A 22,912-nucleotide genomic window follows, 5' to 3' on the forward strand; every position below is an offset into this window, starting at 1 on the left:
ATAAACTGAGGCACAAATGGCACAGAACAGTATGGCACAGAACATTTCATATTTACATACAAACACTAACATACATAGGCTGTTTGCATATAAATATCCAATATTCCTAGAAAAAGTCACACTGAAAGCAGAGGTTTGCACATTAATTTGCACAGACCAAAGCAGCCATATCAGTCTAAGGTGTTGTAACACCTTCCCTGCTACAGCTGCTCTGTAGTGCAAGGCAAAGCATGAATGCAGAGTTCAGGGCCTAGAAAATAAAAGCATTTAGGCATTCCCATGCCAAAGTAACTTTGAGGATCTAGCTGCTGGTGCCCCTCAACAGTCTGTTGAGTATGTTTCAGGAAGGATCTGCCCAATGCTGCTGATCCTTTGGACAGGATTTTTGGCTCTGGATCTGAAGATCTAAAACCCTTAGGCTCAAAATCCAGTCACAGCAGCAGCAGGGTAAAAACTGTAGGAACAGGTAAAAATAACTGGCTGTGGTTGTCTCACTGATAAACAAGTCTGAACTATATTCATAATTTTGTGCTTGTTGACACAAGGACCCACAGCTCTAGTAATCTGAGAAACCATGTTCCTACTTTGCCAACTTCCCAAATAGCACCATAGCTGATATTCCAGAATAGTGCCTATCAGAGAGCTACTGAGAACAAACCAGACCAGCTGAAACCTGAATGTGCTGTCCTGCAATGGGCTCAATCTATAGTAAACACACGTTCCTCTAATAACAAGCAAGTCAAATGCTGACAATACATTCCATAATTTAGGACACCTTATCCACAATCCTCGTGTTTTCTACACTGCAGACTTTGGGAAGATCTCATAGTTCCTAAAAATCCTGACCTCTCCACTCACTGTGCTTTACTTGGTTATGTAAATGATATGTGAGTGACCACAGGGCTCCACTGGCACTGGCCTGGAATCATCCCCACTGACTAGGCACTCTACACACGCAGGTAACACAGGGACAGCTCCTGATAGGAACATTAAATTAATTTCAAATTTCTTAAGTACCACCAAGAAAGGAAAATAGAGTCATATAATTGTTTGGTATGGAAGGGACCCTAGAGGACATCTATTTCCAACAAAGAACCAGGTACATGCATGTTTAACAGGAATGTCTCCCCCCTAGGACCAGCCTCTCTTTCAGGATACACCAGCCTTGGTGGAAATTCTGTTATCACTTAATTGCACCATAGCTCCGTTGCACAATCCAGAAGATGAAATTTCAGCAAGGGACAACCTGCAAATGCACTACAAATATAATTTAGAATATGTGCAAAAAACTAAAAGCTGTAAGAGCCAATGTAGTACATCGTGGAAAAAAAAACTAACACCAAAAATATTACCAGAGACTAAAAGCTACCTAAACTCAAGCACAAATGCATAAAAGAGATGACACAAGAGTAAAAAGAAGTGTCTTTCAAGCAATCAAGGCAAGAGCAACATGTTATTTGAATTCAGTGAGCAATGAAGAGATGAGATGCATCCAGCCACAACATGAGATGTTCTGTGGCTTCCAAGATAAAAAGAAATGCTTGTCATCTATGGACATGGATTCTCAAGACTTTTGGTCCTGGCTCCACTAAGTAGACCTACCATTGCATAGAGCTCACACTCTGTGTGAAACCAAATGAGAACAGAAATGCTTAACAGAAACGAGTGAACAACCCCATACATTTTTTCATTCATTATGGGAGTAGAGGGATCAAAAATGCTGAAAAAAGTTAAATAAAAAGCTTCAAAAAATTAATATGTTTAAACTGCTTCCAGTAAATGGGGAAGCATCCTGTGCAATCATTGTACCCAGATCAAAAGCTGCTAAGGAGAGCAACTTCTCTGGTGACAGTGACTCTCTTTACAGTATTTTCACTGACATACACAGCTGCATAATGAACACCAGCTACTATTAGACCTGATATTCCACTAGACGTTTACCTATATTGCAAAACTCACTGTGTCACATGTTATGCATCTCTACAGCTCACAGAAGTAACTCTGAAAATTAAACAGCACAGTGAGATAGGAGAAATGGGGAATTAATGGACTGAGTCAGTAACACCCACCAGCAGGGAAAGGCAAGTACTATTCCCCCATGATCTTGCTTATCTTCATGAGTCATCTGAAAAATCTAACCACACATAAGTTGTCAAGGCCAAGTGTCAAGCAGGCTCTGTTATGCAGGCAATTCCCATTCATCTATGTTTAGGATGATGGTGGTCTGAAAAAAATGACTTGCCTTGCAAATGTACATGAGAAGTGAGAAAGGTAATACCTTAAAACATAACATACAACATAGACAAGTTAATTCAGACTATATGGGAAACAAAATATATAAAGCTTATGTAGCCAGTGTCCCAGGCTTTCTAGAAGTCAGAGACACAGTTAAGAACAGACACAACACTAAAGTAGTGAACCCTCTGAGAACTAGCAAAGGCCTCAGCAGACATAATCACAGAGACACACTTTGGACTGCACTTCACAGCAATACTGATCTAAGCAATTTTCTTATTTTTAGATCTGGACTAAGACCAATGCACTGATAAAGCCAGGTTAAGTACAACTGACCTAGCACAAAAGCAAAGCATAACAATAAAAGCAGCAAGATGCTGTAATACCAAAATGAGAGCAGAAAGAGGCATAGGTTTGCTCTGCAAAACTCATGAGAAGTTAGGTACTTGAAGCTCCATTATCGCTTATGCACAAAATTATTTAAAAATTATAGAGAGGGAAGATACTAGACAAAAGTATTTTGCAGTATTGGATAACAGCAAATACTCACGTTCAGCAATCTGCTGCACAGGAAAGCCCAGATAGAAGCTGAATTCCACCACAGACAAGTTTCTGAGCTGCTCGCTGACTTCAGAGCCATTGAGAAAACCGTACCTATCTCGGATGGCAAAAACAATGCTCACAGGGCCCTGTCGAAATGCCACCCCAGGCCTGCTCAGAGTTATATTCAGTATCTGAAAAGACAGTATTGAAGCGGGGTCAGCAAGATCAAATCATTGCCATTTCAATCCCTTCCTTGACAGACTTTTCTTTTTCCTCTAATATGAAGAGGAGGGCAATTCACATCAAGACAGAGGAACATCTGTTCCAGATTGGTTCAGCCAGCTGAGTCTCAGAAGAGGCAAAGTTACATGTGAATTTCTCTTTCAAACAGTTATCCTTTCAATCATAATCCAGAATGATCTGAAAGCTACAACTCAGAAAATGATGAGGAGAAAACACCTAGCAAGGCAGTCAGCAAAATAAATCTAGTAATAAATAAGCCTTAGATGAACGCCAAACTGCATGCAACAGAAGAAAGGGATTGATTATGGTAAAAAAACGTTCTGAAAATGGATATTCTCTTGGTTAAAATCTCCTGCACCATGCACACCCAAAACCCACCACTGGTTAGAAGCCTTTGTTTTGGCACCAGTATACACAGCAACCGTATTCACGTAGATAAACATCTTCCAAAAATTAAGAAGTATTTAAAATAAGTTCGCTAAGCTGACAGTCCAAGAAATTGTTTTGCATGTTCTGTCTTCAGTCTATGCAGTGACTCTGTGTTTAAAGCTCTGAGCACTTTTCTATATGTATGTCTTGGGGTGACTTTATGGCGCTTGTGTCCCCAGTGGTCTGCTCTGTTGGTGTTGGATATTGAGTTCTGCAGCTCTAAGGCTGGTTCCAGCAGTGAAGGGGGAGAGAAGAGATGCAGAGTTTGTTATCACAGACTGCACTTGCTGCCCTGCATCCTTCACACAGACTGTGCTGTCTGCAGTGGGCAGCAGGAGAGAGCTCTCCTGTGCTCTTGGTTAGTTTTTCTGGCTGGCTGAGGCAGAGAAGTTCCCTGGACTTTGTTTTGTTCCCTTTTTCTTGGAACTGTTCGGACCTGCTCTGGACTGAAAACCCAGAGGAGCACCAGGAGCTCCCAGCTGTGTCCCACCAGGCCTGGCCTGGGCTGTGACACTTCCCAGCTCTGGAGGGACTGAGAACAGCCTGAGTGACCTGGGCTGCCACCCACAGAAGGGACTCTGCTGGATTTGTCATCTCTTCGGAGCAGAGAGAGGTTTTGCTGTTTAGTATTGCTCATTTTTGTGCTGGGGAGTGCTCTGCCTGTTAAATAAACAGGGGTTTTTTTTCCCCACTTCTCTCCAAGGAAATATTTTCCCCAAACCAGCTGGGGGAGGGACTGCTTGAATCTGTTTCCTAGAGGGACCCCATTCAGAGGTTTTCTCCCAAATTTACCCTAAACCAGGACAATGTACTACACAGTACTTTAGGTACTCTAAAATTTATGTCATTTTTCTTCCTGATTTTACTTTAAGGTACCACAGATGGGTATTCATGGTGTCAGTTAAACAGCATAATAAAAATTTTATTGATTTTGATATTACAACAAAGCTAGATTAAATTTAAGAATTCAAAGAGAAGAGGGAGTTGGTCACATTAAATTTAATTACTAACTTTCCAGAGAGTTCTAAGCTCTCCTGTGTGATTCAGAGCTCTGCACGTGTCCAATACCTTTCATGTGTGAAGTTCCAGCAGCAGCTGTCACAGACATCATATACCATAAGTATTTCTAGACCTCAGAAACAACTAGCATGTTTGCTCACATGATGGCAGGGTCATGTAACTCCTATGTTCCCCAACAGGGTCTCCAGCATGGCAGTGAGACCTGAAAGCTTTCTTCCAACAAAAACTTTTTAACCACACCTTACTCTTCTGTAGTAAACAATGATGAGAGTGACTCCCATAAGGGCTGGAACAGTTTATATTGGAAAAATTATAAAACCTATCATATTCAGTAATGCTTTTGGATATAAATCATCACCTTGGATCAATTTTTCAAAAAGCTTGTATAAGCTTGTAAAGCGTGGTGCCATATTATTTTCTTGAGGAAAAAACCCAACAGACTTCATGACAAAGCCTCATAGTTCTACATGACCTGGACTGCAAGTCACAGCCAGCAAACACTTAACTGATTTCACTGTCTGGACAAAACACAGGACAAGAAAAGGTGGTGGGGGGGAAAGGGACAGACACAAAACATGCTCATCCTCTCACCTGCACAGTGAAGTTGTAGAATTCCTGGTGTTTGTTCACCTCCAGGAATGCCATTGTCAGCCCTCTCTCAATGCGCTGGCTAAAGGTGCAGAACCCAATATCCACATTTCGAGGTACAAACTGAAGCACTGAAAGCAAAGGGCAATTATCCCTACAGAAAAGTATTCCCATGAGAGAGAACAAAACAAGCAACAGAATTCACAGGACTATCATCTTCTTCTTTCATGAAGCTCAGGACACGTTCAGTGAAACACCAGATAAAAATACATTAAGAATACATTTTGTGCTTCTGCAGTTAATTCTCTACTCACTAATATTGCTTTAATACAGCAGTAATTAGACCTCTGAAAGACACTAGTGACAAAATACTGTTTCCTCTTGTATACTAAAAGACCTTCACTATATACATGTGGCTAACTTCACCTGATCTGACCACTGGATTGGCCACACTGAAATCCTGAGTACCCAACCAATTCATTAAAATCTTCAGAAAAAAAACAAATATCTCTTTCTTGTAGCCTGAAATACAGTATTTAGCTTGTCTAAAAGACTATATATTGGATCCATTAATGCATATTAATATTGGTCTAATACTTTCAAAACACTAAGCTATTTGTTAAATTTAGATAGAGATATCTTTAAGTTCAGAAGAAAGAAAGAGCACAAGATAGAAAGAGTGAGTGTAGAGGAACATGATCAGACACACAGACCTTAACTACATGCATATCTGTGGATTTCCAGACAGTCTTATCCAGAGAAACGCCACAGATAGCTTACAGATCCTAATAACAATGTTATACAAGGTTCAAAACCAAAAAATACATCTACTGTCTATCTATAAAACCACATTACGCAGTGGGAAAAGACATCACACCTGCACAGTTTAAATGATGTCTTGCCACACAATTATTAACAGAGCATAAACAACACATGAAGCATACCTGAACAAAAGTACCACGTTGACATTTATTAACTCTGCTTGTATGCTCAGTCCCTGTCACTACCTCATTACAGAGTCAACCAACCAGGCAAGCAGTATTATCATGCAAACAGGGCCCAAAGAAGATTTTAAATGACAGCACTGACTCTCAAAATCTATTACATGGGTACTATTTTGCTTTAGATTATTAGCAGCCAAGCCTTGCATAAACCACTGCAGTACAGCAGCCATGGAAAGCTGAATACTACATAAGCAATCCTCCTGCTCATATTATAGATGAGCAATCAATCCTCCTGCTCACCAATTCTCCTACATCACAACACAAAAAGGCAGCTTTTAACATAAATTTTATCTGAAATCAACACAAGCATTACGAAGTAGCTGCACTGTGATTTTATGAACAAATGTTTCATGGATTTTTTTTTCCTCTTCTAAACTCTAGAAGCAAGAAGAAAGAGCACACCCATTTTGCAATGTACCAAAAAAAAGAAACCTGAAAAAAGCATGAAGTGATGGGATTAACTATTTACAATTTATCACCTCTGTGCCATGGACAGGTAAATTACATCATTAAAAAAAAAGAATTAAGATTCACAGTAGAACACAGGATTTTGACTCGACCTTACATCACAAGTGAAGACATGTGCATCAGTAGGAAGCTACTTTTTCCCCTCTTTGTCAGGAAGAACTCACCTGTCTGAACCTGGAATCTGTTGTCTGGCACAGTGAAAGATGGATGCAGTGAGAGGATCATGGGGGCCTCCCCACGAAGAAGACTGCTGTTCACAAGCACATTTATGACAGCTATTGCTGTGTAAACAAAGGGACCAGACGTCACCAAGAAAGCAAATTTGGGGGAAAGTTTATAAACCTACAAAAAAAAAAAGAAAATCAGAAATTAAAAAAGCCCCGAACATTTAAAACCCAAAAGTTAAATTCGGCAGCATTTTAAGACCTACACAGTTTCATGCAGTTCAAAGCCACCTCATCAAGAGGTGGGAAAATGCAGTCTTTATTTTTCAAAAAGCAGCAGAAGCACAAACACAAGTGCTGTGCCTTGCAGCCTCGGCTCCAGTGCATCAGAGGCAACTCTCCTGTGCCAGGTGCACCTACTGGAATCTCTTCAGCACAACACTCCAACCTCAGCGCTTTTTGCTTTATCACATTCCCACATATCAGCACTCCTCCTTGCCTACATTCCCCTGGTGTACATAGCATTTCCCATACAAAATTCCTGTTTACTTACTGAACTGCTTGCATAGCTTCTGCATTTCAGCCATACATCACATAGTGAATACGTCCTATACCATTCATATGTGGCACAAAAGGAGTAAAATACACACAACCAACGTTATTAAGATACAGGTTTCACACTCAAGGAAACTTTTTTTCCAGGGATCTGCTTGTTTCAACACAGTTAACACATTTCAATCTCCTCTTCCAATTCATGTCCTGACTGAGTCGTCTTAAAAACCCTGAGGAGCCTCAGACACCATTTAAAATAAATGAGATTGCAAGTTAAATATAAACCTTGAGCCATGCAGACACTCTTACCCACCATTTCTCAGTGCCCTAAGTAAGAACAAGCTGAAGGGTTTTATTTATTTAAACATATTGCAGTGTCTTCCCTCCTTCAGAGAAACTCTCTCAATAAAGAACACCTGTTTCACCACCATTTTTTCCTCCTTTTTGGTTTACTCCCCCAGTTTCCTTTATTTGCCTGTGGCAGTCACACTTCAGAAGTATTTTGGGATATCCACCATGATGGCCTCACAGATAAATAATGTAAACCAGAGACCCAAAGTTTCTGATAAATGTGGACCTCTTCTCTGAAGGGATGCTAGCACCTTGCAAATGCCATGCTGGAGAAGGGATATGTTAGATAACTTCAGCTTCAGGAACAGCCTTATAGAAAACCACAGGGCCACTTAAATTGAGACCCACATATTCGTTATTGGTATTTCTGCTGTAGTGTAAAATGATGCAACTGCTGTTGAGATGAGACAGCAAGCAGCTCTTTCCTGTTCTCTAAAAAGCCTGCATTTCAAAGAGCTCATCTTCCCCAGAAGAAACTACCACAGCAGCAGAAGGAAATGAGAAAAATAATCTATGCTGCTCATTATGCCTTTCTTCTTTCTTAGCCCACAAAAATATGCAACATCCAACTTTTATTTTAAATGGATTTCGAACCATAAAACTCAAATTTGTTTGATATGAATAATGCGCACAGCTCTTTTCAGTTCCTCTTATCTGAAATTTTATTCTTTTATCTCATGATGAAATAATCTCTGCAGCTTCACTTTGTCAAATGGAAACAGCAGTTAAAATGGGTAACACATGCCAAAAAGAAAGTTGCCCATTACTTGCAAATGAGACTACTTAAAAGGCAAGAAAAAAAGGAGTAAGAATTACAAATCTCAGTGACAATTTGCTGGTGATTTCTGAAGCCATATATGCTGAGGAAGAGAGGCTTCCTGGAGCCAGCATATACTTATGCACTCGAGTTGGGTATTTCAGACATGAAAGCAAACCTCTGTAACCAACCCAGGTGCCTCCATCTCTGACTGGATGTGCTGCACCACAGACAACCAGGAAAGCAGCCCACCCTGGAATTAACTTTTTTGGCTCAACAGCTTACACTGGTTCTCCTCTGTGCTTCACTACATCAGAAAAGCAACAGCAACTCCAGAATGGACATCCAAAATAAAAATCCACTTTTAACAGGAATTTTGAGGTAGGCAGATTAAAACCACTACAAGTCAAAACAACAGCTTTGTGTGCTTGAGATATTGCAGGGCTGTCTAGAATTAATTCTCTTCAGTCTAATCCATATGACAAAACTAACAGACCCATGACAGCACGATGCTGTCTACAAGCTAATTCACAGAGAAGTCTACAAAGGTATCTAGGATAGATGAGCACAGCTCATGACTCTGGAATCATGATTCATGCATGAGAATAGCTGCTCTGGGCACAGCTCTAAGGGTCCACAAACCCAGCCATCCATCCAACTTTCTCCTGGAATTTTCACCTCTACTGCCAGGACAGCTAGATGCTAACAGATTAGGTGGCTGAGCCATCACATTTTAGAGTGTCACTATTAAAGTATGCAAGTATGGATTTCTTATATTAAAATGTACAGATATTTTAACTTTAACACCTTGGGCCAGAAAGCCAAAGAAGCACACAGAACTCCATGTGAGGTTTGGAGCCATGCCCACTGCAAAAGCAGAAACTTTTAGTAGAAACAGAGAACTATTAGAACACCTTGAGTTAAGCTATCCCTGCTCCAAAATGCAGTGACTAACCCAACTCTGCTGTTTCCAGGACACAACCTCTCATTCCAAGCTACTCTCACAAGAGAGAGCACATGCAGTACAGAAAGCTTTTAAGCCTCAATTTACCAGAGACTAGAAGAGTATTGAGGAAAAACATGATTGTATCCTTTCTCTGTCCCTTATGCTGCTCCCTAAGCTTTTGCTGTTGATTATTGTCTGCTGAAATACTTGACCAGATGCACCTTTGCCACAGCCTAATCCATGCCTACACTCCACTCTATTATGCTGCGTAAACATCTGGCAGAAAGCATCAACAACTGATATTCTCACCACCACCTTATTAAGAATCCTATGAAGATCCTGCAGAGGGTGTTTAACTTCCTGAAGATGGACTACAAAGGCTCACAGGTCTTAAAAATAAAGCTTCTGCACCTGCACTCTTTAGGATCCTGAGGCAACAGTTCTCAGTGGTTTTGCACACCTCTATAGTACCAGCCAGAACTTCAGCAGTGGTGAAGCAGAGAAGAAGCCAGTGCAAGCCCACAAGGTGGCATCTTTGAAAGAAGCATTCACTTGGCAATGACCTGAACTCCACACCTTGGAGGCAGAGTTCACTGATTCAGGATTATAGGAACCAGTAGGTTAAGGACACACCTGTAAAACCGCATTAAATACAACAACAAAGTTACTAAGGTAAAAATGCTAAGATGCATGATAAAATTTCCAAGCACAAATGAGGCTGGCAAAAACTCTTTTCCTGTTGGCATGAATTTAATGGCACCAGGGATCCTGGCAATGAGTCACTGCCAACACTACTTTATTTCAAACCTCAGTGTAAGTCAAGAGAACACTGTCTAACAGATCCTACCCAAGTGTCATAAGCTTTACATTACAGAGTGTTGACTAAAATTACTCTTACTCAGACAATGGTGTCTTATTCTTTTGTAGATGCAGTATGTTGAGACCAACTAGTAAAACTTTGAAATTTTTAGTTATTCTCACTTTGCTGTAAGGATTTTTCTAGGAAAAAAGTGACAGAAGTCTTTTTCATTTGGCAGGATTTTGCCTCCTTTTTTTTCCACTTCAGCAACTCACAATGTTTGAAATAAACTAGCAGAGACCAAAGTTTCAGCTGAAAAAGTTGAGGGGAAAAAAATGTTTTAATCCTCCTTTCATGGCTAAACTTCCTTCTTATTTAAAGTGAGCAGCAGTTATAGCCATCACTGCCATGGATTTTATTTTTAAAGCATACATTAATACAAAGTTAAATTTAATTGGACTGCCTCCTGATTTACTGTACATTACAACACAGCCAGGGAACATCTGTGAGCTGCAATAAGAGACACAGTAGAAAAAGCAGCTTAGAGAAATGCACTGCTTTACCATAACTTGCAAACACATATATGGTTTCTGGGTAGTTTCAACTAACAAAAGTCAGGTCTGTTTGATTAATTACGTTTAGCAAGATAGATAAATTCTGTTTAAAATATTGTATTACATTACCACTCAATATACTGCTATTACAGACAGCTCTTTTTCAAAACAACAGTTTTGTTAGTATTCCACAGTTAGAGGTGAAAACATATTTGCTAGTGATTATTTTTAGTGCAAAAACCAATATGATAGCAGCATTCAGAATAAGCAAAACTGATTCAGCAAAGATGCCTTTATTTAGATAAAAGAGATTTTCCAAAGGATGAAGCTAGACGCATTATTTATAAAAAGAGTTACTTCTGAGAAGCCTTAGGACTTCTTAGGCATGAAAGGCAGGAATTTAAAGGGAAAAAATACGAAGTGAGACATCAGATGTTTGTTCCAGCTAACCTTCAAATATTAAGCAACAGATTTTGTCCTACTGATGTTAGCATTAAGAAAGTAAGCGCTTCCATATATTGAGCTGTTTAAGGTCACTGAAAATTAAGTGTGTTTATATCATTATGAACTTCTGACTTCTTCTTGACTATTCCAGTTTGCACAAACGGAAAGTATAATTTACAAACCAGAAGAAAAATCTCTTGTATTAAAAAAATCTAAGTAGCTCATGAGCAGGTGTTGCTAAAAGGACATAAACTACACATAATTTACAGAGGCATTTCACTGCAGCTGAAGTTTACAAGGAATTTATAACACTCCTATCTTGACTGAGTAGTAGAGATGCAGATCCTCAAACATCAGACAGGAGTTGTTTAATTACTGAGTACAGTGATCATGGGAGATGCCAAAACAAAAGGCACCAAGCAATTCTGTGCACAGAGAAATACCAAGTTATGTTCAATGAACTGCTACTTGAGTTAACTACATAACGAAAATGAGATCACTGACTCAGAAAAGATCATTTGGCACTGGGCTATGACAACTAGATGAATACAGACATGTAAAACTGCAAGTGCAGCTGAACATCATCTATACCAATAACTCCACTGAAGTATTTCCTCACCACTGAAGCATCTGATTATACAACAAAGGTACCCCCACATTACCTCTATGTCTTTTCCTCTCAGAGGGTTTGAGACTGAGACAGGGAATAGAGATTTTAACCCTTATCTCAACTAGATGATCACTTGGAAGTTAGAAAACAATATTGAAATCTTGTTCAAAGATGATTCCTTGAATATGGAAGCAGAGAAGGCTTTCAGAAAAACCCAAGATTACAGCTATTCCTGTGAGGGGAGCAAGGACAGGAGTCCTTTCTACCTGAAGGCTTAGAAATAACAGCTTACTATTACACACCTGATTTTTTCCCCCCTTACCTTTTTCATCTGCCAAATCAGGCATTTGGGATTCCACCACCTCCCCTGTTGATGGTCTCACTTATAAGATAGAACAGCACAAGGCTCTGCAGAAGGTTTCATTTGGTTTAAAGTGCTAAGTATGTAATCAGCTAGCAGAACAAACAGACCTGCTTAACAGGCATTTTGAAGAGTAAAAGTTCTTCAGTTTCAATTCTCTAGGCAAAGGAAGTGAGTAGCAGATTCTGGACAGTGCTCGCTCACCTCTACGAAAACCAAGAAAATCCTAGAAATGTCCTAGAAAATGATGGCATTCTAAAAGTAAAAAAGTTGACATCATGTTCACATTAAAAAAGAACCCCAACCAAAACATGACTAACATTTAAGTTAAAATCTATCTATGGACTGTTTAAATTACTGTGTTAGCTTGTGAGCTAAACTCCTCTTATATTACATTGATCAAAGAGTACTAGTACACACTTCATACCACTTACCTCTAGCTCTACTGATCTCCTGAACTGAACTCTGAGCACTTCTTTGATGGATTCACTAACATTTCGTAGTACAGCTCTTCGGGCCAGCACTAGAAATTAATGTCAGTCAGAAAATACATTTTAGGTTCACCTCAAGTTTTTATTCAAAGCTGCATTTTCAATTGTGCAGCGCATGAAAAAGCAGGTAGTGAGATCAGCTGCATCAAACAGGTAAGATGAACAACAAGGACATGAGTGAAGGTGTGACTGTATGCTAAAATGTGACTGTAAAGATTAAGGAACTGTAAGTTTATTTTCTCTTGTTTTTACCACAGCTAAGATCTTTAGCATTGTGATAAACGAAACTTTTAAAGATCCACTGAGGCATTCAAACAGGAAATTAGCAGTATATTGGTCTGACTTGTGAGCGAGTCTGCTGTCACAACACAGTTAAAAGTTTTGTGGGCAATGCACCGAATGCAGATAAGGTCAGAAAAAAAGCCACAGAAAATACGCATCTACTTTTCTCGTAAATAAAAAGTAAACAAACATGACATTAATTAATGAAAGGGATATATACAGAGTAAGAGAGAGCTTTAAAATCCCCACATCCCAATGGATGTCATGTCTATTACAGTCACACTTGACACTGTGACTATGGGCTAACCAAACAACTGAAAAGTGTTGTGTTGTCACCCTTCATTTACTTTCCATCAGTAACTTGCCTACAAAAGTACTCAAATTACATTTTTAAAAAGTCTTCCTCATCGCTAGCATAGCTAGATCACCTGCATATCTGGAGGATGAGATCATGCTCATTCTGCCTTATTTCTTGCAACTAAGTCTTAAGAGAAAAAATATTGCTCCCCACAAAAATGCAGCACTTCTGCAGCTGCCCTGGATTAGTGTGCTGGCACTGTTTTGTTAACAAGCTAGGAAGAGGCAGGAAAACACCAGAAAAGCAAACACAGATGCTAAGACAATTAATTTTGAAACACACTAATGTCACTTTTTCTGGTTACAAACACACCAAATCCAACTGTAAGTATGGGAGGAGGTAAAATACAAACATAAGCTAGTAAGGTAAAATTATAAACATGGTTGCAAAACCCAAACGTTTTTTAAACCAATTCTCCTCTTACATATTACAACATTACCTCACATGCAGGTGTTTTGTTTTTTTTTTTAATAAACAGCAGCAACAACTGAAAGGAGAAACTTAGTCAGAACATTAAACAGTTTGGCAGAACAGTACCATGACAGTAACATTCAATTACAACCAATGAAATGATAAAGCAGCCTCTAACTCAGCACACTTGTACATATGCATCAGCAATTTTTAAGGACAATTTAATGCTCTGTGTAGTGTAATGTATTTGCAGCTCTCTCTCACAATGGGTTTTGTTCACGTGAACTCTATTAATTTTAACAGTAAATCATAAATCAATGCTTTTACAGCTCTTTGTCTAAATTTATGCCGTGTTTCTTTGAAAGGTTAACTTAGCTAATCCAAAATCTGCAATTTAGCTAGGGGGTCATATTACAGTGGTTTCTGAAAAACAAAATGAAAATGCTGGGAGTATCTTACCCGCAGTAACTAAGTAGGCGTCAGGGACGGTGATGTCGCAGACATACGGCTGCTTGGTAGTAGTCACAGCAGAGGTTACAACCACCACTTCAGATGGGCTGGTGGTCCTCAGAGAGGGGGAGGACAATGTCCCTGGGCTGCCCGGAGCACTGGTGACAGTGGTGGAAGGAGCTGATGCACCAGCAGTTACACTGCTTCCTGATGGAACTTCATGTCCAGGGGGAGGGCTAGCAGTCAGAGGAAATTGTGTGGGAGCAAACGACGAGGTCACAGACAGAGATGCTGTAGGAGAGGGAACGACACTGATGGTGTCGGCATCTGATGTGAGGTTGTCAGGGTCTGTGGGGGCACTGCCCCTGCTGCCAGATGTCAAAAGCAGCGTGGGGCTAACCGTAGCACCAATATCCTCATCAGAACCCAGAGCAGTTGAAAGTAGAGATGAAGATACGTTTAAGACAGGAGTTGCCAGAACGGTAGTAAAAGAAGAGATCAGATTTGTTTCAGTGAGCAAGATGCTGCTGGTAATGGACTGGGTGTCAGAAGTGGGCAGCACCAGGGTAGGAACCACTGAGTGAGAGGTGGAGAGTGAAGGCTCCGGCTGAGAGGTAGCTCCTGCGGCAGCTGAGGTAAACACAACTTCAGAGCCCACTGGCAGTACCGAGGATGCTTCCAGAAACACAGACGACTCTGAGAGAAAATCTGATGATGGCATTATTTCAGGAACCTGTGCATCTGGAAGGGAAGATGCATTTGAATAAAAGTACGATGTTTGGTCAAGATGTAACTGAGAAACCTCAGCGTCAGTGGCAGAGCTGACAGTGGTAGCTAAGTCCCAGCTGGTAGCATCCTCAGAAAGTACTGATGTCCCAGCCAACAAGGTCTGAGGTAAGAGTGTTGATAAATCACTTTGCATGACAGAGTAAGAACTTAGCATGGTCAGTGATAAAGACGAGTAGCTAGATTCAATAAGAAATGGTGTTGATAAAAGACTGGATGGAAAACCTGAAATACTTGAAGACAGTTCATCCCTTGTAGACGTCTTGCCAAATAAAATCACAGATTCTGATGGCATTAATTCTGGCAATTCCAGCAAGGTTGTCCGACTGATTGCAAACGATGTTACTGGCTCACTTGGGATGATGGTAGAGTCCAACAGAACAGTGGTGGCCCCAGCAAGTTCTGCATTAGTGCTTGGAGTCCATGAAATTGTTTCCAGAACAGGGAGGGTCTGGGAAACTGAGATGTTCAATGACGTTTCCCCAGGGAGCTGATGGTAGGAGGGAGATACTGTTATAGGTGTTCTAGTGTCTGTAATGCTTAAGAAAAACATGCTTGAGTCAGGGATTTCTGTGAATCTTGAAGAAAGTGAAACAACTGGCCTTGATGGGAAAGAAGTATCAAAAATCTCAGGTGTAGGTTCTTCTAATTCATACCCATCGGTAATTATAGTTGTAAATGCAGTTATGCCCTGTACTTCAGAGGCTTTGATGGACAAAGTCTCAACATAATCACCTGAGCCCACATCATGTTCTGGGGCAAAGCCTACTTCTGGCAGAAGTGAAACTGAGTCGCAATACAGACAGTAACTGTATGATCTCGTGAAAGGCACTGGACTCTTGAGCTCACTGACGAGCTCTGATTGACTTGGTATTTCTGAACCAGCAGGCAAATTTGGTGCTGTAGTGGAGAATTCACGTGTAAACAGGCTGGCATTAAGAACTGTACTAGAGTTCACGGAAATGGCAGTTGAATCAAGAGGGAAAGACACAAGTGGAAGACTAATAGGAAAAAAAGTAGGCTCAGCACTGGCTGCTGAAGCTGGCGTGGCCCAGGGAATGCTTGGAGTGGGGTAAGTCCTTGGACTGAGAGATTCTGCTTCCCTGCTGCTCACATGGGTGTAAACATCACCATACAGGTCTGCAGCTTGCACTGTGGCACCTGGGGCCCCAGGGCTGGTTTCACCCAGCAGCTTTCGATGAAGAGGCCATCCTTCTGAAGCAGCCCCAAAAGGCAGAGCTGTTAAACTTGCATTAATATTTTCCTGTGCCACAACTCCCGTGTCAGAAGGAATGGAAGTGAAAGGAACAGCTGTATTTGGAGGGTACAACAGCAAGTCTCTGCTTGCTGTTAGCATTTCACGATCTGGTACAAAAGGCTTTAGTTCCATAAGAGTGTAGCTGCGTTCAGGGACAGCACTCAACGGAGTCATCTGCTGTGCTGTTTCTGAGATATCATACAGTGAAGAAAGGACAGATAATGAAGGTGTTAGCAACACAGTTTCTAACATTTCTCTTGATGGCTCTACTGTATTAACTGAGTGATGATCTGTTAAAACTGCGAAAGACTTCACGGGAGGAGTCCATTGTGCCTTTGAAAAAGAGCTAATAAATTCATCATCACTTAGGAATGGTTCATTGCTCCTTACAGAGACATCTACCAATGGTGTACTTCTCCCTTCTGAAATCCTGGCTGTTTCTTCTTGGCTAAGTGAAGTCCCATCAAAGGAAGTGGTAACTGATGTTAAAACTGTTTGAAGCAAATTACTTTCTTGGGACTCCAAAGTACTTTTTGCTAAGGCTGTTTGTGTCCTGCTGCCTGTTATGCTTTCATGCACCGTTGAGAAAAAGGAAAAATTCTGCTGTTCCAAGGATCTCTCATCTAAATCAAGAGGGAGAGAAAAACAAAAGCCAAAACACAACAGATCAGCACAAGTAGAAAGATTGCTATAAGCAAACCTCACATAGAGTATTTCTGGAGACATCTGCTCAGAATTCAAGGGCAAAGACAAAGCCTCCCAGTAAGTAAAAACCCTCCATAAGCAAGTCAGCACAAATAGTAAGATTTCTTGTGAAACTCCTTTCCTTGGAAATGAGCAGGACAACACAAGCTCCTCTGAATGCACTGACACATCCCTCTACAGTAGCACTCCAGTAAGCCCCGTGGAAGAGCAGAAAGTGGCTCCCTCTTACCTGTGCAAGGCCACACTGCATGACAACTAATGGTCTCACAAAGCAAACACACCAGAAAGGGTAACGAGGAACAATGCAGGGGGAAATCTATAGAATTTTAGGTGCTTTGCTTTCCTTTAGTATCCCTTAAATTCATCTGATTTTATTGTTTCTTAATATTAAGGTCACTAGCAGATCTACTCTGTTTCATGGACCAGATCCTCCCTCTCATACCAGAAATGAGTGACACGAGTGATGAAGAGGGGCTCCCTTTTTTCATAAGGCAAATATGGACCTGGTATCAACAAGAATTGGCTAACATGTTGTGACATATCTGTAACATGTTATGTTTACATTGTTCACCATTCATCTGAAGTCTGGCCTTAGCAGTCACTGACAAATTGTTTCAGTACACAATTGCTATATTTATCCACAGCCGTCTACAGGACTGCTCCCTTTACAGGCCACCTGCAATAAAGCTTTCACTCCTCTAGTTTGCAGAGTTCATGTAGTAATGGCCAGGTTCAAACACAAAGAAGAAAAAATTGAGAATTCACCACATATTTCAACAAACAAAATACTCTCCTCTCTCACAAAATCAATCTTGGGTTACAGAGAAGATCTGTATATAAGCTTTTCCAAGCACAGATGAGTTTGACAGAGAAAAGGCTGATTACTTTCCTGAAATATTGAGACTGGATTAATAGCATTCAGAGCTGAATTATTAAAGGAAATCACAGAAAATTACAGCAGAATAGTTTTCAAGGGTACACACAAAGCATTAATCTTTAAGTTATCTATCACACCTGATCACCCTATTTTCATATGGGAGTCCAGGCAGTGATGCTGGATCCTACTGGCAACACACATTAACAAGGCTTTGGGGGGCACAGGAATCACATCCAGTTAAACCACCAAGGACCAATTAAAAAAAAAACAAAAATAAGCATACACAGTACAAAACGCTGGACAAATGATACAATATACAACTCATCTGCAACTACATCTGTAACCGTTCAGAGGATGCCTTGAACTTAGTAACCCATGGAAAGTCCTGCAGGAAAAGCTCACCTCACTGTTCCCCAGTGTCCAACATCACTTTCCAGAGGTGATAAACTGCTGCACTTATCCCCTTCTACCTGGTCTGTTTGCTAAACTCCTTGACACAACTTTTCAAGTGCTGATACATCGACTTCATAACTTTTGAAGGTGCTGATCTGAAAAGCACATCTAGGAGAGTTAATGCTTACTACTGTAACACTGATCACACCTAACCAAGTGAGTGCTGTAATTATATCCTTTATATTACAAATTCCATGCACAATGCTTTGCAGCATAACAGATACTATTCTCTCAAGCAGTCCCAATCCATTTTCTCCTCCTCAAACTCACTATAGGCATTATCAGCTTTATGATGCTTAGCTGGGGTATGATGATAAAACATACTGCCTTACAATGCTCTCAGGTAAAGAAAAAAAAAAAAAAGACAAGAGAAAACACTCTTGTAAAAGCTATGTAAGACAAGGAAACAAGTCCATTCTCAACCTCTTCAACAGAGGTCAGATACTTGAACGTGACACAGTGCAGAACAGCGCAGGCACCATGGAATAACAGCTTTCACAAGGAGTTAACATGAGTGCCATACAAAGCTGTGTCCAAGAAGCACAGAATCAAAATGTACCCTGACACAGCTCTGCTAGCTGACCAGAAGCTGCTCAACTTTTTTTCATTGCTAAAAGCCTCCCTGTCCTCATTCTTTTCTTTGACTTATGCTCCCAACCTTTACTTTTCTCTTTGTGACATTTTGAGTAAGCAGGGAGTTACTAAAGGAAGACTTACAAGGCTATGAAACAACCACTGTAAAAATTAATCACTTCTCTCCCTATAGGCATGTGCATTTCCTTTTAGGCAGCCCTGTACCAAGCCCAACTTGGTACTTGAGACACCTAACTCTTGCTTACAGTGAATTCCACATTGCAGACAAACGTGGTAACAGAGAAGATTACGCCTTGTTCCCCACAGCTTCATGCTGCAAATCTCTGCAGCAGTACACAAGGCAGCTGTGACAGCTTCAACATAATGAATGTGGGAGCTGATACAGTTAATATAACCAGGCAGAGCTGAATACTAACACTACTTAGTAACTGCACATTTGGTCAGGTATCTCCACAAATCTTTGACTCAAAGCTAGAGGCGATTACACAAAAACAACTCTAGTGTCTATCTGTGCCTATGCTGTGTACTATCTTCTTCCTTCACCCACAGAGAGCCGCTCTATTTTTGTTCAGCTTGACAAGGGGAGCTGGCACATTGCAAGATTCTGCTAGAAGTAAGTAAATGTCACACAAAATATGTTCTGAAGAGTTAAGTGCATAACCCTAAGCTGTCCAACAGACATGCAGAACAGGCAAGGCTATAAATTCTTTCTGAATTTAAAATATGGGTTTTAAAAATGTTTTGGATGGTCTAATAATATGTTCTCCTTGAAAGACAAATGAACAGTAAATAATTTCAGCACACAATTGTGCCGTGCCTCTTAATGTAACGAATCTTGCCACAGATGCCAGGAAGGAAGGAACATGACTTCTGAAATAAATGTTTCATTTTTTGAAGGGAAACACACCATGTCTCAAAAAAGTTACAACCTCTAAGACAAAGTGAGAGCAGTGTTACCTATGGTAAATGGAATGGGAAAAATTCAGCTACGCATGTAGGATTTTGAAAAAACCCACCAGCAAGTTCACAAGTTGATGTTCCACCCTATTTACTTTGCTTAGTGTTTTAGAGGCAGGGAGCATTAGTGATACGCCATTAATAATACAAATTAGTGTTTTCTGTCAGCTCCACAGAACAGTGCACCACTTGAATAGCGCTTGTCGGGCCTGAGCGTGCCTCTCAGGGAGAGCAGATGGGACGCGTGGCAGATGTGCTTGGAGCAGCCAGACAGCCCACAAAGAGGCAGGAAAAGCAAAGGGAAAAAAGGAAGGAGGAGAAGGCGCACCACGGCATCGCGATCGGCCTCATCAATGCAGAGCGGCCGATCTGGCTGCACAATGGGACAAAGGAAGCAGACAGACTGCACGTGTTCTGGTGCATCTCAACGCCACCACTGCACAAAGCCACCGATGAACAGCAACGCTGACTTGTTTGTTTGCACAGCTGTTACTGTCGGGTGAAGGTTCCCGTTCCCTTCAGAAGCAATGGTGATGGGCTCGCATCGGACAAGCCAAACTCGGCCGGGCTGATAACATTAATGAAAAAGAATAGATAGCTTAGGGAACAAAGCTGTGATCCCAAGCTACAGCGAAGGCCAGCACCAGTGGCAGGGGCCACGGGAGTCACAGATGGCACCAGTACAATGCCACAGCTCAGACAATGATACTGGGACGTGGGAGGAGCAGAAACACAGGAAATCTGCTGGTGGCTTTGGGGTGGAAAGCTCTCTGCTGCTCCTGCTGCCCCCCAGAACTAGTAGGAGTCATAAGCAATGCACAAGTAATGGAACCTGTCACTGAACAGAGAGGCCCCTGAAACTGCCAAATCCGTATTTACAGAAGCACAGCCGTGCCCTGCCAAGGCTGCTGCAGACACACGTGAATTTGGGAAGGACAGAACTTTCTCACATCTACAGCAAAGTCTAGAGTCTACAGACTTATATGGGGACAAAAATATACCAGGTCTGCGTGCCAGAAAACTGCACAAGTTCATAAACCAGGAACCAGACTAGTCATTTTTCCAGGAAGCAATTAGAGGGATGCAGATTGCATCCTTCCTGGAGCTGCAGTATTTAAAAGTAATGTCCGTTCTATAACCTGTAATAAAGAAAACATGTTTTAAATGTATATCTGTAATGTATCTTACATACTGATATGCTTTTCTATTTTCTTAATTTATAACAAATATACTTCCATGTAGTTTTTAAATGCGGGACCCAGATGTAATCTTTGCCACGGATGTCTCATGTGACTTCAGAAAAGTTGCATCACTTTTCTGTACTCTGTTATTAAGATATGGCAATTGTGCACTGCCGCAATTTCCAGTATTTACTAAAAAGTCAGTAATTTTCTATATTACCAAGATGTTAAATCATGGACAGGTACAGGCATGACAATGAACATAGAAAATCTTGTAATAAAAATTAAACCTTAACAATAGAACCAAAACTTTTTGTTCTGTTATTTTTGATAAACTAAGTTATGATTAATAAAGTTTCCAAACAACAGAAAATGCCAGCAGACTAGCAGCAAAATAGTTCAAAACATATATCACTTTAAAAAAAAAATCTGACCAACAAAATGACCAACGACCAACAAAAATAAATTTTAGAATCTATGTTTTTTAGGCAAGAAGAAAAATTGCTCTTTTATTGCTGCCCGTTATTTCAAACAGATGTATTTTAGGCAGACAGGCAAACAATACTACATATATTCCAAATATTATGGTAAAATTCTTGACTAACTACATAACAGCAGTTCCCAAATCATTTAAATTAAAGCTATGAGCTCACTAGGAATATTCACCACTTGAAACATCTCCCTGATTATGGGATGGAGCAGCTTACCCCATTTAAAAGGGAAGCTTTTGATGACATATATTTTAACTTTTTCTTCAAGAAATGGGAAGTAGGAAATCGAATGCAGCATAGGACTCAAGACCACCCAAGGGTAGAAAGAATGATACATGCAAATGTATCTGAGAAATTCCTAACTCTTCCTCCTGCAGCTTAACACTTAATAATTTCCTAATTTATTTAACAGCATTTAGCTCAGCTTCCACCAAAAGAGCTTGTATGTATTAGGTCATTGCAAAAAATTTATATAGTTCCCTTGTGTAAGCCTCTAACTAGATTTCTTAGGTGTCTGGCTTGCAGGAAAATACCAGTCACAGAAGCATGTGCAGATGAAAAGCTGTCTGCTTTCTTCTCTGGGAGACATTAAGCATGGATTGAACAGTGACAATAATTACCCCTGGCACACAAAAGCCAGGCAGAGGAGGGGATGGGAGCCCAAACTGTCCCACCCCTCCCAAGCTCCAGCTTACAGCTCCTCTGTGGGGCTCCTTGCAGATTTTAGAAGGTTCTGCCCCCTGAAATATATTAAATATATGCTGCACCCAAGCCCAGGGCACTCTCAGGGCAGCAAGAGACACAGACTGTACAAAGTCCCAACAGTTCTTTCTCAAAGATGTTGATTTTCTTATTGTAAAATAATCTCTCATAATTTAACAGATGCACATACAAATTTTAACTAATTAAGCTGCTTGTACCACCTGAAAGGCTAAAATAAAGTAATGAAATTGAAAAATTATGCTGTCTCAGCCCTCTTTCTCCTTACAGTTGAGAAAACTGTAGCTTTCTCACTGCAGTTGATGAAAAAATTTTGTGACAGAAAAACCTGTATTATGAGGAAAATAAGTGTTACTAGGAAGCAGCAGGCAAAATGAGTGCCTACGTATACACATGCACACTTTTACATATTTCAGGTTTGAATACGTAGCCAAAAAAGAAGAGGAACATCTTAAAGTCATTCTTCACCCACGTGCACAGCTGTGGCTCAGCTGCTGCCCAGGTGCAAGTAGACAAGAACTTCCCCCTGCTGCACAGCAAATAAGCACAAGCTTCCATCTCTGTATGAGAAGAAAACATGCACCACCAATGCACAAAGGGGCAAAGACAAACCCGTGCCTGCTGGAAGGCTTTGTAAGGAGAGAGTTTTAGTAGAAGGCAGCCTAACTGCATTTCATATTCCAGTCAAAAAAAAAAAAAAAAAAAAAAACAAACTTCATGAACTCTTGCATTTGGCAGCCAATACCAAAGAACCTGTAACACCAGACGCTGGCACTGACATTTTCTTCCTACTCCAACATTAAAGCTACCCTCTAAACTTCCTTTAGGAC

General features: G+C 40.6%; 1 protein-coding gene across 1 annotated transcript in view; it reads right to left on the reverse strand.

Annotated features, from left to right (window-relative positions):
* Positions 1–22,912, reverse strand: part of KIAA1549 (KIAA1549 ortholog) — a 137,294-nt gene that overhangs the window by 55,047 nt on the left and 59,335 nt on the right. Inside the window, exons 2-6 of the mRNA XM_062491546.1 lie at positions 14,070–16,727; positions 12,503–12,591; positions 6,695–6,872; positions 5,062–5,189; positions 2,786–2,969 (exon numbers count right to left, since the gene is read on the reverse strand). Coding sequence (XP_062347530.1) covers positions 2,786–2,969; positions 5,062–5,189; positions 6,695–6,872; positions 12,503–12,591; positions 14,070–16,727 — 3,237 coding nt within the window. The remainder of the gene's footprint in view (positions 1–2,785; positions 2,970–5,061; positions 5,190–6,694; positions 6,873–12,502; positions 12,592–14,069; positions 16,728–22,912) is intronic.

This window comes from Cinclus cinclus, chromosome 4 (assembly GCF_963662255.1).
Source record: "Cinclus cinclus chromosome 4, bCinCin1.1, whole genome shotgun sequence".
Taxonomy (NCBI): domain Eukaryota; kingdom Metazoa; phylum Chordata; class Aves; order Passeriformes; family Cinclidae; genus Cinclus; species Cinclus cinclus.